Here is a 19,709-nt window from a genome sequence, read left to right as displayed (position 1 = left end):
AAGCCTTAACAGACTTTTAGGGAAGTGCTGCTAGCGAGCACCTATGAAAGACGGCTCGGCACACGCGGGGGTTGATGGCCAGCACCACGCCGGACAGCCTTTGTCTTCCCCAGTGGTGATGTTTACACGACCTAGGGAAGGCCCAGAACTGGTTCAGATCATCGTTACCGGTGTTGGCCATCAGCGGATATCGAACTCGGGTCACTGGGTTCTTGGCACAGCACGCTAACCTGCTAGGCCACTGCTCCCCACAAGACAACCATCAACCTACTACCACCACCACCACCAATTTCACCATCACCATCACATCCGGACCCGGCTCCCTCCCCTCCTGGGTGACTCCAGCAGCCTCTCATCGCTGCGGGGACACAGCTCCTCCCATGACTCATCTGTCTCCGCTGGGGCTCTTTGAAGTGGATGCCCTGGCCCCCAGCAAAGGCAGCGCGAGCTCTGTCCAAGACTGACCTTGCACCTTGCACCCTTCCCCCTGCTCCTGGCCGCACCGCCAGTGGACTCGAGCGGCGCGGTGACCTACACCGCCCGAAAGCAGGAGGAGGTGGTGACCGCGGACCAGGAGGACTCAAGCATCGTCCCACCGTACGCCGCTTACTCACCCCCTGGGAGGCCAAAGGTGAGCAGCCCGTGGACTTTGTTTCATCATACGACTGTTCTCACATACGTTCAAGCCCGCTCGTCAATTCGGTTTCATTCATATTTTTTTTGTTGGGAACGAGGGTTCGACCAGAGAAAGCTGATGGGAAAGCGTTCGAACCACCACCAGTTGGCAGTGAGGCTGCCTGCCCCACGGCACTCGTGCGGTATTGGGGGAGACCTACTGAGTCGGCGCTATCGATCGACGGCGGAGTTCCCTTCTCCGTGCGGTCGGTTTTGCTCTGAGCCGTCGCCAGAGGGCTGCGTTGTGCCTCCCCCCGAGCCTCGCCCTGCTGCTCCTGCCCTCTGCTGGCCCGCGGTGACGGTGACACGCGGCGACAAGTGCCCTTTGACAGGTTCTTTTGGATGACACCCCCCCCCCCCCCCACCGAAACAAACCCTCTCATATTGACCCATTAATTGTTCGTTTGTTCCCACACAAGACCCGTAACTCGCAACGCCCACGGGACGGACCATGACCCACTCTTGACCCGCACCACACTCTCTGCTCACACAAAATACAAAGACCCCCCCCGTATAGCCTTACCAGACTGTTGGGGCAAGTGCTGTTAGCGGGTAACGCGGCGGCTATATGAAGGCCGACACGGCGATGTTTACACACCGCGCCAGGTACTCATTTGAGGCCGAGTCGAGCTAAGGGAAGCCCAGGACCGGATTAAATATCCGCCACTGCTATTAGCCGTGAGCGGGAATTGAGCTCGTGTAGTCAGGGTTTCTAGCACAGTGCGCTAACCGCTGCGCCACCGCTCCACACACCGCTACTCCACCGCATCAGCAGTAAACCACGCGTGGCCCCACTCCCCTCCCATCAGAGCCACACTGTAGTGTGTAATGTGGAGTCACATACACCTTGCCATGGGTCGGTGAGCATTCGTCTGTAATTACAACACCTCACTTATAATTGAGCCCGCAATCATTCTTCCCAACGTGCTGCTGTTATACGTCACATTAGTCCAATAATATTCCACGCATCACTCCAACGAAACCCCACCACTGCAGAGAGAGAAAGAGAGAGAGAGAACTCAGCGGGGCTTTCTTGAGCGGGACACGCTTTGGTGCGTTCGCATGCTGCTGTGTGCTGTGCGCAGGGCAAGCTCGTGTTCGCAAACTACGGCAGAGTCGAGGACTTCGAGCATCTGAAATCCAGGAACGTTAACCTCACGGGCACCATCGCCATCTGCAAATACGGCAAAGCGGGACGCGCGAGAAAGGTGGAAAGCGGCGTCACGTGACCCCCTGGTGCCCCGGCCACACCACAAACACCCCAAACGAGCGTTTGTGTTTTCGCGTTGCAATTACTGTAATACAATTTGGTCTTGTTACAGTACTCTTAATTTTTACTGCTTGTCTACCCAGGAAAGCCTCACCGAGCGTCAGCACTCGCTTGTCAGCAGGGTCCTGCCGAGGCTTTCCAAGTAGAGCGTGACGATTAAAGCCGCTGTGTGTTTCCCAATGAAATAATGAGCGGAGTGGGTTTTTTCATATTTGCCCATTTTTTTACCACGACGCTGGCACACAATGGCCTGCTCTTCTTCGAATTAATGTCACGGGATCTTCGACGTCGACTGTGGAGCAGACGACGTGTAATTTTACGATTAATACACCCGCAGTATTAACCGGGACGGCCAACCCGATTTCAAACCGCAAACAGGCTACCGATGGGCCATGCCACCTCTGCTGGTCCAAATCACCAATGCAGACAGTGAGATGACCTGTTCAGGTTTGGAAAATAAACTGCTGCCACTTCAGTGACCATTACTGAGGTTAAGGGAATGAAAGAGGATTCATATTGGATTTTTCCCACTGACTAGGAAAGGTTATGCTTATTTCAAAAGAGGCCAGCTCAATAAAAACGATTCTTTCCATTGGAAGAGAAAAAAAAATCAATTTCCCATGTATTTTAAGAGAACGCTAGCACAGCAATTGTGTGGCGTAGCGCATCGGGCAACACACGCTTGGAAATTACAGCTACATCGACGGTAATGCTGTGCACTGCCCCAGTGTGCGGCGAGCCCTCGTCAACCCCAGCGTTTGTCCCACTACTAATGGGCACGGCCGCGCTGTTTCCGCAGGCAATCAACGCGGAGAGCGTGGGCGTCGTAGGCCTTCTGGTGTACACCGACCCGGCCGACATCAACGACGGGGATGTCGACAACGCCTACCCCAAATCCTGGGGCCTGCCTCGCTCGGGCGTGGAGAGGGGTTCTTACTTCGAGGACATGGGTGACCCTTTGACCCCGTACTACCCAGCAAAAGGTTGGCACCCCCTTCACTTAAACCTGGAACGCCCTCACCACGCAGTGGAGATCAACGAAGACAAAGATCCCCCGTGTAGCCTTAACAGACTGTTGGGGCAAAGTGGCTGTTAGCGAGTAGCACCTATGAAGGTCGGCACGGCACACGAGGGGGTGGGTGGCCAACACCACGCCCGGCCGCCTTTGTCTCCCTAGTACCGATTTGTACACACCACAGCCGGTACTCATTTCAGGCTGAGTCGGGGAGGCCCAGGTAGCGGTTCAGATAATCGTCATCGGTGTTGGCCGTGGGCGAAAATCGAGTTCGAGTCGCCGGGTTCGTTGCGCAGTGCCGCTAACCGCTCACACCACCGCTCCCCACACAGTGGAGACAAAGGCACACACAAAGGCAACGCTGCCTGTCAATGGACGCAGCTCGCTGGCAGACTGAGCACCCGAAGTAAGCCCAACCATGGATGCTTCAAAGCTCAAATCGACTCGGGACGACGTGTTGTGAGTGAAGATCCTGATGCTCACGTTCTTACTTTATTCTGTTTGTAAATATGTTTCACCAGGATACCATCCCTTGAGAATGGACCGTCTTGTTTGCAAGGCTGTCCAGGGTGTCAGTTGACAAAATAACAAATTACATATAAGAGGGCATGTATCCGTTTCGAACATTACAAATGTAGTTTTTCTCTCCTGAATGTTTTCCTGCTTAAATTGTAACATGTGACAGTGGGCAGACGCTTGGCACCAGCGAAGGTGCTGGCAGAGTTTCAGCGCAGCGCTGCGTGTGCCGTGCGTGCCGCTAAAGTCGTGGACGGCGGCCGTTTCTGAGAATTAATAAACGTGCTTTTCATGCCTCACGCTGTGACTCCCCACGCCACGCGGAACATCAAAGCGTGATCTGAGTTTGAAAGCCGAGGGGCCACAACAAGGGGAATTGTCATGAAGAAAAAAACACGGGGATCACGAAGGGAGATGTGTAACTTAAACTAAACCATTTAAAAGGTTTGCAAGCAAAGTGAAAATTCACGCACACCCGTTGGTGGTGAATGGGTTTCACTCACGTTGGCTGGACGTGTCTTGGGGAAAAGCGTTCTGTTTTGAGTGTGGCTCCATAGGGCTCGCCCGTCTCTCACCAGCGTGACCCATATTGTGTCACAGCTTACGCCTTCCGAAAGAACGACAGCGAGATCAAGTCATTCCCTCCCATCCCAGCCCAGCCGATTGGCTATGAAGATGCCGAGCTCCTCATGAGGTGAGCGCGGTGAGCTCGAAGGCCATCGCGGGACACTTTCTCCCCTGGGTCCCCTCCAGCGGCACCGGCGCCCAATGCTTCACCTCGACCATTCGTGCAGCAGGTGGCAACGTTGCACGTTTAACACTGCCACGTTTAACACTGCCACGCCAATGGCTTGGGCTTCCATAACGGAGGGGGGGGGGGGTAGATCGCGTAAGTAAAAATGTGTCGTTAAACCCGCCACCACCCGACACGGCCAATTAGTAAGGTTTGTCACGTAAACAAAACATGCCAATTCGTTACTAGTACAGCACACCGGTGCGTTGGAGAGTAAATCCACAACATTTGCAATTCGAGTACGACGTTTCGCCAGTAATTACAGCTAGCATCATGATAATATTGGTCGCAAAAGCCTACGTGTTAAACTGGCTGAAGCTTCATTAAGCTACTCTTGCTGAGCCACCCTGAAATGCTCGCAAACGAGATGGAAGCTCATCGAATTCCACGAATTCGTTCCAGTACTCGCTATGCCAAGGCTTGTGGGTGAAACCCGACGCATCCATGGGCGTTATAGGTAGGATTTTAGTGAAGCAGTGTCTCTTTCATCTCAGCCATGGCATCAGCAGGATCTTGACTCCAGCTCTGCTGATTTGGGCTACCACTGCTTCTAACCATATTCATCGTATTCATCCATGGAAGTTATGATTTATCATATGTACACTTCTTGGGAGTCAAATGTCCGTATCCTGGTGTCAGAGACTCCAAATGATATAGTGCTGTATTTAAACACGCGGCACTTATTGCCAATGGCCGTCTGCGGAAGACAATGATTCTGATGATGGGATGCTCAAGCAGAGCATCCTGGAGGATTTGTTACAACACTGCAGCGCCACTTCACCCGTGCACCCCCTCGCGATGATCGTGTGCCTCCAGGAAGCTGGCGGGTGAGACTGCTCCAGTTGACTGGAAAGGTGCCCTGGACTGCCCCTACAACATCGGGCCCGGCTTCTCCGCCCCTGAAGAAAACAGGTGAGGCCCCCCTTGCTGCCTGTCCTGCCAAGGCAGAGGGACACATTATTGGCCAGTCTCCACGTAGACCGGCTAAAGAGCTTGGCTACGTGATGGACAATGATCACACATTCTGAAGTGATCCCACTTCCACCATCCTCATCGCCCGATTTCTTACTGTACACATTGCACGCAGCTTCACATTCATATTTCAAGAGTGCGTTTCCAACTCAGAAAATGTGTTATTTATATCCCCGTACAGTGAGGTGCAAATCAATTCCTTCAATAAGCGAGTGATCAAGACATCCTACAACGTGATTGGGGTCATCCGTGGAAGCACAGAGCCAGGTACAATGTCACTCCACACCAGAATTTAGCAAATTGTCGAAATCGCCCGCATCAGAGGTGGGGAACAGTGGAAGCAGCGTTCACCAGACATCAGCTGGTGTGTCCGCACAGGGGAAACGTGACACGTTGCGGAGGGAAACTCTTGGCAGCAGCCCTGCCGCAGAGACAACGCTGGCGCACGGACCACGACAGGACAAATTGAACACGCGAGTGTAAACTGCACATCCGCAGGGCATTCTCCTCCCTGAAGCCAACATCGCCATGGCTTCATACCTCAGCTGTGTCTGGAGTTGCTCGTAAAAAAACTCTAAATCCATCGTGCCGGCGTAGGGGTTTAATTTTTAAACGAGGGGGGGGGGAGGCGTTGTGAAGCGCCCTGCTTCGGTCGCGAACCCGTTGGGGGGCGGGGGGAGCGCGAGCCGTGGCTGACCGAGGGAGCCGATGCCGTGGCGTGCAGACCGCTACGTGCTGTACGGGAACCATCGGGACAGCTGGGTGCACGGCGCCATCGACCCCAGCAGCGGCACCAGCGTCATGCTGGAAATCACGCGCGCCCTGGGCAGCATCGTCAAGGAAGGTCAGCCTCCACCACTCGCTGCACAGCCCAGCCTCCGACCCACGACCCCTGACCCTAATCTCTAATCCCCGATCTCCGTGTGACCCCCAGTGTAACCATTGTGCTCCTTCCCACCCCTCCCCCCCCCCCCATGGCCGCTTCGCTCTCCCAGGCCAGTGGAGACCCAAGCGCTCCATCGTGTTTTGCAGCTGGGGGGCGGAGGAGTTCGGACTGATCGGCTCCGTGGAGTGGACCGAGGTTTCACGAACGACAGAGCCCCCTCCCCCACCACCCCTTGCCACCCCCTCTCACCACCCCCTTATTCGCCCCACCATCCACACCGCCGACTTGCCTCCATGCCCTCTGAACCAAGCACTGCCCCCATAGCGATGAAGACTCGCACTTCGCGAGCGACAACGGTCGCGCCGACCCGAATGTGGCCACGAGTTTATCGTTCTTGTGCGTCATATTTTAAATTGTTAACGGGGCTCTATGGAGCCAGATCCAAGCTCGTGGAAATAGATTCCATGTCACTTTGATGAATGTTAATACAAAACCTCAGGTCTATCTGATAACGTTATAAAAATGTAGCCCATGCCATCAGACGTGATGCTTTACAAGCCGGAAACCGACCCCTTTGAAACCTCTGCAGATTAAATGTGTGAAGGCCAACGTGGTCTGACATTTCAGTCACGACACTTATTTAAATATTAAAAGCCTTGTAACAATCTATTTCCTCCACGGATTTTTTTTCCTTTCAAATTGATCATTCACATTGTTCGGTTGGGGGTCGTGAGTGATTGCCGCTGTCACCGTTCCCAGCAGCCGCCCACGCCTCGGAAGAGCGTCCTTCCGAGCCCGTCACTGGGCGCTGCGTTCCGGACAGAGGCGTTTGCAAATGAGATGCACCTCATTTGGACGTGCGAGAGTTTGATTAGCATCCTCTACCAAAAGCTTGACTCGCATTTACCGGCCTACTTGCATTTACAAATACTCGGAGAAATGTCCACGTGATAAGCCGCTTCATTGAGCTATCATTTGTGGCCAGGTCGCTTCTAAAAAACAGCTACTTCGCTCAGTGGGGCCTTATCTGGTAAAGTAAAAAAAATGTTTGAGTAGTTTTAATTAATTTAACTTCCTCTTCGTGTGGCCAATAGCCAACACAACATCGGGCGGCATAGCAGAGTCAGCCTCAGCCTCGTCCGAACGGCTCCACATCAAGAGGCGGGGTATTTTTCACGGATGCTTTATTCCGAGGGGCCCTGACACTGCGTGTGGTGCCACAGTCGCTCGCAGCGTCCTGAGGTCACAATGGCCTTGGGGGAAGCCGAGTAGCACCTTGATGCGTCCGCGTGTGAACGAGTAGACTCGGAGACACGTGTTTGTCCACAAGCCGAAATGCCTTCCTCTCTTTTCACAGGAGTATTACAAGACTCTCATGGAGAGAGCCGTGGGCTACATCAACGTTGACATTTCCGTGTTCGGTGAGGACATCCCTGCACCCTCTCCCGAGAGAGCGGGCTGTGGTTGTGTAATTGTCTTCAGCCTTGAAGAAGAGGCCTTTAAACTGTCATGGCCAAACTGCAATTCATCTTCGGATGCTGACGGCTGTTTAAGGCAGCAACGCGTACATTTCCCTCTGAGCGTCAAATGAGAATCATCTCAAGGGTAAATGTGACCCCATACCGGGTCCCATCACGAGGGCGCCGTGCACGTGGAACTTTCGCCGCACGTAGACCGAGCGCGCTAGTCGGAGGCGTGCAGCAGCAATACAACGGCGTTCCTCGATTTGTTCGTTTGTTTCGTGTTTCTTTTTTTTAATTTCTGGACGTAACGAGCGGTTCGTCGGAAGACAAGCTGACGGTCGTTCTTCGCCCCCATCGCAAGCAGCCCCCGGCCACGTTGTGATGAGACTCTCTTTCTCTCTCCTCCTCTTCTTCTTCTTGTTGTTTCCCCCGAACGCGCAAGCCAATGCGACCTTGCGAGTGCGCGGAACTCCGCCCATGCAGCGCGTCGCCATGGAGGCAGCACGCAACGTAAACGCACGCGCACGCACGCACACGCACGCACGCACGCGCACGCACACGCGCGCACGCACGCACGCACACGCACGCACGCACGCACACGCACACGCGCGCACGCACACGCACGCACGCACGCGCACGCACACGCACGCACGCACACGCACGCACACGCACGCACGCACGCACACGCGCGCACGCACGCACGCACACGCACGCACGCACACGCACGCACGCACACGCGCGCACGCACGCACGCACACGCACGCACGCACACGCACGCACGCGCACGCACACGCGCGCACGCACGCACGCACACGCACGCGCACATGCACGCGCGCACAGGGATGGGGACACGCCACGCGCACACAACAAAGGCACTCCCCCCCCTCCATCCCCCCCCCCCCAGCGTGTAGCCCTAACAGACTGTTGGGGCAGGTGCTGTTAGCGCGAGCAGCTCCTATTAACAACACGAAAGGGGGTTAGTGGGCAACACCACGCCCGGCCGCCTTTGTCTCCCCCAGTGGCAATGTTTTACACTCGTTTGAGGCCGAGTCGAGCTAGCGGAGGCCCAGGTACCGGTTCAGATGATCGTCACTGGGTGTTGGCCGTGAGCGGGTAATCGAACTCGATTCGCCGGGTTCGTAGCAGCGGCACGCTAACCGCTACGCGACCGCTCCCCGTAACTCACAAACTCTTTCATCCCTCCTCCTACTCACGCGAATGCACGCTCCATCCCACGCAAAGTGCCTCACCACTGCCCCCATCTCGCATTATCAGTTGGGCTAAGAAACGCCTGCAGGCATGACACTTTTGGCAAATTGCGGAATTGTCTCTCGCACTTTTGAGAATTGCATTCCAAATGGGTGAAGCTAGGAGTTGTGCTCGTGATTGTGTAACGGATTCGTCCTCTATGGTCAAATCATACCCAATAAGATGTCACCAGAATTGTGTTGCCGTGCAAAAGATGCTGCCAGCAATTGCTGCTGCCTTCGTTGACGGGTTTAAGCCCCCCCCCCCCGTGCTCAAGAGGGCCTCGTTGCCGCAGCAGAAACGAAAATGTCGATCAGATTGTGCGCGTTGCCGTTCTCTCTCTCTGTGTCTCTGTCTGCCAGGTGAAGCACCCGGACCTGTCGGGCAGCCACAAGTCCGTGTACGACGTGTGGCTCTCGCACTACAACAGAACCAGCCCCTCGCTGGGCCTCGTCCCAAGTGAGCTGATCACCACCCCCAACACCAACACCACCACCGCCCCCAACACCACCACCACCAACACCACCACCACCGACACCACCACCACCAACACCACCACCACCAACACCACCACCACTACCAACACCACCACCAACACCACCACCCACACCACCACCACCACCACCGACACACGCGGGACTCATCTTGGCGAGCATGGCCCAGTGTCTGTTCAGTGTCACCAAGGACAACAGCGTACGAGGGTAGAAGAGAGGTGACAGGTAATCGTGGGGCGTGGGATCTCTGCCATCCCTCCTGGGATTGCCCGCCGTGTCGACAGACGCACACGTTTAAACGACTCCCCCCCCCCCCCCCCCTGTGGATAACTGGTGAGATTCCAAAACAGGACCCCAGGCCGAGTGGCAGCTGACTCCTTCTCCGTGCAGAACAAATTGCGCGTCAAAGGCGAGCGGCGTGGAGCTGCTGTGCGTGTGGGGCAGGCAGGCAGGCAGGCAGGCAGGCAGGCAGGCAGGCAGGCAGGCAGGCAGGCAGGCAGGCAGGCAGGCAGGCAGGCAGGCAGGCAGGCAGGCAGGCCATCGTCGTGGCACAGAGGAGGGCACTGCCAACTTGGCCTGAGCCTGCACTGTCCCCAGTGCCGGATGAAGCTCGGTGCGGGGCCTGTAGCATATGTTGTCATAAAGGGGCCCTAATTCTTTTTTTTTAACACGTAAATATTTAAACACAAATGTTTTACTTGCATAGTAAAGTAATTGCCTTTTTTCATTTGCTATACAGCCAGATAATACGACAAATCGCTAACCTTAAACACCCAGTCGTTCATAAAAGTTGAAGGCAGGTATAGTACTATAGTAATAGAGCGAGTGCAGAATCACTGAAACGGAATTGATAGCTTGAGAGCATTTAGTGCAGGGCCCTTGAAAGCGCGGGGCTTCGGAGCATTATGTCGCTACTTTTGCTGCTCGGATAATCGGCACTGTCCCCCTCTCTCCCCGTGCAGACTGCTGGACATCGGTGATGGGAGTGACTACGGGCCCTTCATCCACTACCTGGGCGTGCCGTGCATCGACTTCGCGTACACGTACGACAGCGTACGTGCCCCGCCGACGACGACACAACGCTCAGCCAACGCACTCGAAACCGCAATTTTATGATCCTTCGCCAAAACAGCTTTGCGTTCTTATTTTGTTTGTTCACAGAGTAAATCCAAGGCTCGCATTTATCCGGCGTACCACACCGGCTACGATACGTTCGACTATGCCTCCACCTTCATCGACCCGGGTACGATGTCTTCAACGCCTATCAAAACCCACTCTGTACCGGATGCAGTCTTTCCGTTCTCCACTCCCTGCATATACCAGCGCGTGATTCCACGTGCACACCCTGAACCACCTCTGCCCCCCGACGCAGGCTTCACGAGTCACCAGGCTGTGGCTCGAACGGCCGCCTACACCCTGCTGCGCCTCGCCGACTCCCGGCTGCTGCCCTACAATGGCACGGACTACGTGGAGACTCTGCTCGCCATGCACGCCACGCTCGCCTCCAATCATGGGCAGCTGCTCGACGCTCAGGGCATCTCGCTCGGTTGGTGCACGAGCGTCGCGCGGAGAGTGGGCAGGTTGCACAGCGGGGGCAGCGCGATCGGCAGGCACGTGGTCAGCGTGCAAAGTGCAGCACGACCAGAACAGAATCAGAATCTTTATTTATCTGATGAGCGATCAAGCAATGTCTCACAGATGTCCGGTCGGGGCGGGTCAGAACGTTACGACAACGAACAGTACAACAACATGATAGTTGTGCAAAGTGCTAGGAAGGTAAACATATCACACACTTTTTGACTTTCAACTTTCGTGACTGCAGGAATTCATATTCTTTGCTTCTTTCGGTAAAGTCAAGTAGGCATAAAATAAGTAAATAAATAAATACAAATACTACCGAAAAAAACAAAGAATAAATCACCCAAACACATGCAAATGAAACTAAACCATCCCCATCCTACTAGGCAAAGCCTACGGAGGTATTCACTTATTTTTCAGAAGCGACCTGGCCACAACTATTACCAGGGCAGCACAGAGGGAGCCCAGCATCCAGTGAGCAGCAACAGTAGCCGCAGCTGGACACGGCTACTGTTGAGAAGGGCAAAGAAAACGCCGTTTTTCAGGCGTATAAGACAAGTTTTTCTCTCACATTACAGTGAGTAGATGTTATAAATATGCAGTGACTGCATGCGTGAAAGACAAAAAAAAAGGTCTAAAATATATCAAGTCAAATTGTCTTGAGGCTGTGGGCCTGTGGCCTCTGAGTCCACAGCGGTCCAGCTTTAGTATATTTGTAATTGTACTCTGATCAGTCTAAACAGAATCTGTCCGGTAATTCATTCTTTAACAGCGATAATATTTTAGATTTTTCATGCGACCCCGTTGCTTTGCGCTGCACTTGATCGTTTTTGCCTTTGTAATTTTGTTGACACACGTCCCTGTAGCAAAGAAGACTTTTATCCTGACCTCTCCTGAGTCCTCACCTGTTTTAACAAACGCAACGAAAACTTGAACTTGAGTCCAGCAGCCATGGCGAGATGTTAGTTACCTCGCCCAGTATGCAGGGAGGTCGTGGGTTCCATCCCAATCATGACGACTGCTGCCTATGTGGAGATGGCATGTCTCTCTCCCCGTGGTCGTGTAGATTTTTCTCCAGGTCCTCCGGTTTTTTCCCTCCACATATAGAAACATGCATTTAGGTTATTTGCCTGCTAAAAATTTCCACGTGATAAGCCACTTCATTGAGCTGTCATTTGTGGCCAGGTCGCTTGTGAAAAAAAGAGCTATGTAGCTCAGTGGGCCTCGCTTGGTGAAATAGAAACAACGAGTTTATTGCGAGTTTAAATGTTAACCATCCATAATTCCTAACATAGCTTCTGATGGACAGACGACCTCAAGTCGGCGGTCGAGGATTTATCAAAAGCCGCGAAGGAGCTCAACATCCTCATCAGCGCGGTGAACCCCGACACGGAGTGAGTTCCCTCCCCTCCCCGCCTTGAGGGACTACTGCGTGGCGCTGCCTTGCTGTGGTCTGAGACTGCTTTTGTTGTTGTATTTGCTGCCTTGCCCAAGCTTGATAAAGCGGACTTAGGGGCCGTCCATAAATGACGTCACGCACCTAAGGGGGGGGGGGGTCAGACATTTGTGACGATGTGTGACGAAGGGGGGGGGGGGGGGGTGAGAAATGTGATGTCACATTAAAATGCGCAATTTAAAATAAATATAGACAACACGTTTTACTTCATTAAATATACTTTTTTATAAATGTTTTCTTCCTACAACATCAGAGTGTAGCGCCACATTAAATACGCACTACAATGACAATAGTTTAAAGAATGTTTTATTTGGGGGGGGGGGGCAGAGCTTTGTGACGTCATATTTGAGGGGGGGTCTGACTTTTTGTGACTTTGTGTGACAATGGGGGGGGGGGGTCAAAAATCGTCCAAAATCGCGTGACGTCATTTATGGACGGCCCCTTATGTAATTTTCATAAACGATGCGTTTTGCCCTTATTTATTTTTGTGACTTGTTTACCGTTTTCTCGATTTTTGCACTCCTCTCGTGTGTGTTTGTATCGTCCGCTGTTCTAACTCGCTGACCCGCCCATACCGGACACCTGTGACAGAGAGCTTCATAGATCATCGGATTCCTCCTCCTCCTCCAGTCTAAATAAAGATTCCCCCCTCACCCTCCTCAGCTATATAAACCCTTCATAATAAAGGTTTTTGGGTCAGATCGCGTTATTTATAAATGGGTCGTAACCCTCCACCACCCGACACGGCCAAACAGTAAAACATGTGTCACGTTTTTCAAAGGACAAAATAATTCGCTTCTTTAGCCCACCGGTGTGTTGACGAGAGAATCAACAGCATTTTAAAATTTGAGTAGTCCGACGTTTCGCTGGTAATTACAATCAGCTTCATCGGGCAAGAATGGTGAAGCTCTCTTGTTGCTCCCGGTATTAAATAGAACAGCAGCAGGGTGACGTCATCATTCATTTCAATCTGGTGCAGTGATTCGAGGCAAAGAGGGGGAGGCTATTGTAATTATATAGATTGGTAATCATGCAATTGTTATTCATTGGTATTTGTTTCCCTTATAAGGAATAGTAATTGTATTTATTTAATAATACGCTTCCAGGCCGCACTAAGCCTGTAGACGTCAGAGCGATTGAAGTTATTTCTGTTTCTCTCAATTTCAATGGATTATCTAATTAGTCTTGGCCAGTGATAATTAGATTATCTCTTCAGCACACCGGTGGGCTAAAGAAGTGAATTATTTTGTCCTTTGAAAAACGTGATAAATTTTTTACTGTTTGGTCGTGTCGTGTTGTGGAGGGTTACGACACATTTATAAATAACGCGATCTGACCCAAAAACCTTTATTATGAATAACACTGGTCGCGAAAGCCTACGTGTTAAATATAAACCCTTGTCAAAGCTCTCTTTGTTGGCATAGCAACTGTCTTCGCCGTGGTTGTCCCCACCTGGTGACGGACGCTTATGTTGCGCCCGAAACGTCGTGATTTAATTTAGTTGTTTTCATTTTTATTTTATTTTCACCTCCGTGACTTTACCGAAAAGACCAAAGAGTAAAGATTGCGATTGTGCACGCGTCTCACGCCAGGTGACTACGCGCGTGCCGTGCTGTCAACATGTTTTCATAAAATGGGACACGCATGAAGGAAATTTAAAGGCAAACTCGGTTATTACACAAAAAATATCATTAAGATCAGCAAGCCCTAATGAGACCGCTCTCATTCACGTGCGCAAGTAGCCAATTCAGATAGGACTGCAAAGTGAGCCCAACAGCAACACTGTTGGGACTCCCGTCAGCATCACGCTCTCAATAGGTCTACCACCACTTATATGCACGGTCTATTGAAACTACCTCCACAAGTGAAATGCAGCTTACACATATTACACTGTACGTACACATTGAAATGTGTATTATATTACCCATTTCGGCCACTGCTGGATTAAAGCCTCCCAAAGCTGCCACATATATTCCGTCCACCTTTACACACGTAAGTGCATTTACTTTCAAGACGATTGCCATCAAAGTAAACTCCCTCATTCCGATGAATGAATTATTCAGTGGAAAACTCGCTGCGGCCAAAAACAATGAAGGGGTCGAGTGTCTGGCTGGAGGGCTCCATTCCAGGCGGCGAGTTGGTGGCCACACAGCCAGGCCTCGTACCGCGGCCACCGCGGCCCGGATTGAGAGATTTGCGGCCTCCTCCCAAGGAGCAGCTCCTCTCTCGGGAACCTGTCCGTGGGTGCCGTGCGGGTCCACCATCCCGCAGCTCCTGCGCTAGCGCTCACTGGCCGTACCCGCGACGCTTTTGAAATCGCGCGGTGATGAACGTGGTATCTGTTGATGCAGGCCAATGAAGGTGCGTGCAATTAACGACCAGCTGATGCTCCTGGAGAGAGCGTTCACCGACCCCGTGGCCTTTCCCGACAAGCTCTACTACAGGTGCGTGCCGCACGTCGCCCTCGCAACGACACGCGCAACTTTAGGGTTTAATTTTGTTTAACCGCGAGAGAGCGAGAGAATACCAGGCTGCAGTCCCATTGCACTCGTGACCTGGGTCACACAAATTACAAAAGCGCAAAACACTAAAAAAAAATCGGGAACAAATTACGAAAAAAGGAATGCATCTATCTTCACGATGAGGGATTGAAAATATCGCAAGCACAATTGCCTGCAGCACAAATCGGCTCGGGCAGATTACCTCCAAACGGAACACTGCACAAATGAGAAAACTAAGCTACGGTAATATTACACATTAATTAGATGTACGGTGACGATACTACTAATATATTCATAAACAATGATATCATGCAACTGCAAGTGAGGTTTTCATAAAGAATCGACAGCTTAGCTACAAATTGTGATTTAAATGGGAAAATAACCGAGCACTTTTTTTAAGTGACAGCATTCTACGTTTTTCGGGGCATTAACGCAGAATGAGTGAGGCCCATGTGAAGTTGACACCCATAGCTCTACTTGAGGGACGCAAACAGCACACCACCATCACACCAGCACGCACACACCCATAGCTCTACACAAACACACGCACGCCCCTTCTCCCAATAAGTCACCTGCACAATCCCACACATTTTCAGACAACGCAGCAGCAGCAGCATCCTTGCATTTTCTAATTCCCGCAGCTGCCGCAGCCAGCAGTTAATTAAGTCTCTGCGCTTCTGAAAGGGTTAAAGCGTTCAGCACGTTTAACTTGGAAGCCATTTCCATGGCAGCTGCTTCCATGGGAACCGTTTTCATAGAAACCCATTTATGTGGGAATCATTTACATGGGACCCAGTGGGGGGTTGAGTCCAGCCTGCCCAGCCCCCATCTAGCCCACCCAGCCCTCTACAACCCACTATATAACCCACCCAGCCCCCTACAGCCCACTGTATAACCCACCCAGCCCCCTACAGCCCACTATATAACCCACCCAGCCCCCTACAGCCCACTGTATAACCCACCCAGCCCCCTACAGCCCACTGTATAACCCACCCAGCCCCCTACAGCCCACTGTATAACCCACCCAGCCCCCTACAGCCCACTATATAACCCACCCAGCCCCCTACAGCCCACTATATAACCCACCCAGCCCCCTACAGCCCACTATATAACCCACCCAGCCCCCTACAGCCCACTATATAACCCACCCAGCCCCCTACAGCCCACTATATAACCCACCCAGCCCCCTACAGCCCACTATATAACCCACCCAGCCCCCTACAGCCCACTATATAACCCACCCAGCCCCCTACAGCCCACTATATAACCCACCCAGCCCCCTACAGCCCACTATATAACCCACCCAGCCCCCTACAGCCCACTATATAACCCACCCAGCCCCCTACAGCCCACTATATAACCCACCCAGCCCCCTACAGCCCACTATATAACCCACCCAGCCCCCTACAGCCCACTATATAACCCACCCAGCCCCCTACAGCCCACTATATAACCCACCCAGCCCCCTACAGCCCACCAAATAGCCCACATAGCCCTCGACACCACTTTATACCCTACAACACAGCCCGCCCAGCCCGCTACAACACTCTACACTCGATAACATAGCCCACCCAGCCCGCTACAACACTCTACACCCGATAGCATAGCCCACCCAGCCCCCTCGACACCACTTTATACCCTACAATACAGCCTGCCCAGCCCGCTACAACACTCTACACCCGATAGCATAGCCCACCCAGCCCGCTACAACACTCTACACCCGATAACATAGCCCACCCAGCCCCCCCGATAGCACTTTACACCCAACCATACATCCCACCCAGCCCTGTACAGCCCACCCACTAGCCCACCCACGAGCCCCCAGCCCTCTAAAGACTGAGAGGTTCAGCGCACTCCTCACATCGCCAGCTCGCTCGCTGTGACCTGCATGACGACCCGTCAGAATTCACACCGGCACCAGCGTCTGTTAAACGGGCGTTGGGGGAGGGGGGTTTGTCGTAATTTACAGATTTTGCTTGTACAGCAATCTTTGCACAACTCCTGCGTGGCACACATTGTCCGTCTTAGACATTGACCCCCACCTGCCACCGGTCACTGCTGATGCCGCCACTGGGTCATTTCCCACCGGCCATGCCGAGAGGTTCCCCACGGCGCGCTGCTCCACAGCGCGGTCACAGCTACTTCCCCCCCGGGGGGCCCCATATCCCCTGGAAGCTCGTGTCCCGCCACCCCGGTGCGTCACCACCTTCCATGTCGCTCCAGGCACGTGGTGTGGACTCCACGCTCGTCCGGGGTGGAGGCCTTCCCCGGGGTGGTGGACGCCGTGGGTGACATCCTGGCGGGCTCGGGCTCCTGGGACCGCGTGCGGCAGCACTTGGCGGCCGCCACCTACGCCGTGCAGTCGGCCGCCAGCACGCTGCGCTCGGCAGCCTGAGCAGGAGCCCAGGTAGGTGTACAGGTAGGTGTACAGGTAGGTGTACAGGCAGGTGTACAGGTAGGTGTACAGGCTAGGTGTACAGGTAGGTGTACAGGCAGGTGTACAGGTAGGTGTACAGGTAGGTGTACAGGTAGGTGTACAGGTAGGTGTACAGGTAGGTGTACAGGTAGGTGTACAGGTAGGTGTACAGGTAGGTGTACAGGCAGGTGTACAGGTAGGTGTACAGGTAGGTGTACAGGCAGGTGTACAGGTAGGTGTACAGGTAGGTGTACAGGTAGGTGTACAGGCAGGTGTACAGGTAGGTGTACAGGTAGGTGTACAGGTAGGTGTACAGGTAGGTGTACAGGTAGGTGTACAGGTAGGTGTACAGGCAGGTGTACAGGTAGGTGTACAGGTAGGTGTACAGGCAGGTGTACAGGTAGGTGTACAGGTAGGTGTACAGGCAGGTGTACAGGTAGGTGTACAGGTAGGTGTACAGGCAGGTGTACAGGTAGGTGTACAGGTAGGTGTACAGGCAGGTGTACAGGTAGGTGTACAGGCAAGTGTACAGGTAGGTGTACAGGCAGGTGTACAGCTGGGTGTACAGGCAGGTGTACAGCTAGGTGTACAGGCAGGTGTACAGGCAGGTGTACAGGCAGGTGTACAGCTAGGTGTACAGGCAGGTGTACAGCTAGGTGTACAGGCAGGTGTACAGGCAGGTGTACAGCTAGGTGTACAGGCAGGTGTACAGGTAGGTGTACAGCTAGGTGTACAGGCAGGTGTACAGGTAGGTGTACAGGTAGATGTACAGCTAGGTGTACAGGCAGGTGTACAGGCAGGTGTACAGGCAGGTGCACAGGCAGGTGTACAGGCAGGTGCACAGGCAGGTGCACAGGCAGGTGTACAGGTAGGTGTACAGGTAGGTGTACAGGCAGGTGCACAGGCAGGTGCACAGGCAGGTGTACAGACAGGTGTACAGGTAGGTGTACAGGCAGGTGTACAGGCAGGTGTACAAGTAGGTGTACAGGTAGGAGTACAGGCAGGTGTACAGGCAGGTGTACAGGCAGGTGTACAGGCAGGTGCACAGGTAGGTGCACAGGCAGGTGCACAGGTAGGTGTACAGGTAGGTGTACAGCTAGGTGTACAGCTAGGTGCACAGGCAGGTGCACAGGCAGGTGCACAGGTAGGTGCACAGGCAGGTGCACAGGCAGGTGCACAGGCAGGTGCACAGCTAGGTGTACAGCTAGGTGTACAACTAGGTGTACAGGCAGGTGTACAGGCAGGTGCACAGGTAGGTGCACAGGTAGGTGCACAGGCAGGTGCACAAGCAGGTGTACAGGCAGGTGCACAGGCAGGTGCACAGGCAGGTGTACAGGCAGGTGTACAGGTAGGTGTACAGGTAGGTGTACAGGCAGGTGTAAAGGTAGGTATACAGGCAGGTGTACAGGCAGGTGTACAGGTAGGTATAAAGGCAGGTGTACAGGTAGGTGTACAGGCAGGTGTACAGGCAGGTGTACAAGCAGGTGTACAGGCAGGTGTACAGGCAGGTGTACAGGCGCAGGTGTCCTGGGAGGATCGGCTTCAGTTTTCCTTGCTCTGCACGTGCGTACCCGTGATGCCTTCCCATCGAGTTTTTTGTCTTGTGTCACGAAAGTCTTTTCATTGCCGTCCAATGTCCACCGCGTTCGTTGGCCGATCGCGGCATCGTTTGTTATGGCCGAATATTACAAGTGGCATCAAGTGTATTCGATGCACGATTGCTTAAGAGTGAACGCATTTCTCTTTGCTTATGAACACAGGAAGAGGTGATGGAGGCGATGGCTGTGGCGGTGAGCGGGAAGCGATGGTGGACGTCAGCTTGGAGGGATCCATGTGCAAGAAGGGTTCACTAATATCTCGATCTGTAAAATATAAACCGCATGCCAACGTACCAACACAAGCGCATTAAACAACATCCCACTTTGCAAATAAATGTCTGAAATTACATTAAAACACTAATAATTTAAAATAATCGTTCAACTTCTCTTGTATACAATTTTAGTTTAACCATAAGAGAAAGAGGGGTGGAGACAAAAACAAAAAATTCTCAACACACAAACCACGAAGCTATCAATGATGACGACCTTATGCTGGGCATGCTGTTTGGTTCATGTTGTGACTTCAGGGCTCGAGTCGTGCCATCACATCCAGCGTGATATCCTGTCTGAGGCAATGGTCTGTAAAATTACAATTGCTCAGGATCACAACACACAATTCAGGATCCCAACCCCCACCGCCGAGTCCCGAGGCTTTAACAGACACGAGAAGGCCCCTCCACAGTGGCCAGGCAGAGGCTGCCCTGCTGCCCTGCGTCGTCAGCGATGTTTCAGTTTACTCGTGTGTATGTATGTATGTTGAACTTATTTCGCACCGTACATAGCCAATCAGACATGCGGGGAAGGACAATAAACTAAACACAAAAAGCA

General features: G+C 53.0%; 1 protein-coding gene across 1 annotated transcript in view; it reads left to right on the top strand.

Annotated features, from left to right (window-relative positions):
- The window catches only part of NAALADL1 (N-acetylated alpha-linked acidic dipeptidase like 1), a 23,805-nt gene extending 4,096 nt beyond the window's left edge, over positions 1-19,709 (top strand). Inside the window, 18 exon segments of the mRNA XM_061558707.1 lie at positions 510-631; positions 1,761-1,883; positions 2,745-2,928; positions 4,077-4,170; positions 5,086-5,181; positions 5,423-5,508; positions 5,966-6,085; positions 6,237-6,322; positions 7,485-7,548; positions 8,033-8,100; positions 9,201-9,301; positions 10,295-10,385; positions 10,494-10,575; positions 10,705-10,878; positions 12,220-12,304; positions 14,718-14,810; positions 17,091-17,274; positions 19,044-19,709. Coding sequence (XP_061414691.1) covers positions 510-631; positions 1,761-1,883; positions 2,745-2,928; positions 4,077-4,170; positions 5,086-5,181; positions 5,423-5,508; positions 5,966-6,085; positions 6,237-6,322; positions 7,485-7,548; positions 8,033-8,100; positions 9,201-9,301; positions 10,295-10,385; positions 10,494-10,575; positions 10,705-10,878; positions 12,220-12,304; positions 14,718-14,810; positions 17,091-17,262 — 1,841 coding nt within the window. The 3' untranslated portion in view covers positions 17,263-17,274; positions 19,044-19,709.

The sequence above is a fragment of the Lethenteron reissneri genome, chromosome 25 (assembly GCF_015708825.2).
Source record: "Lethenteron reissneri isolate LAM-NWPU_2019-01 chromosome 25, ASM1570882v1, whole genome shotgun sequence".
NCBI lineage: Eukaryota > Metazoa > Chordata > Hyperoartia > Petromyzontiformes > Petromyzontidae > Lethenteron > Lethenteron reissneri.
The sequence above is the reverse complement of the archived record's forward strand: the minus strand, read 5'-3'. Positions and strand labels throughout refer to the sequence as shown.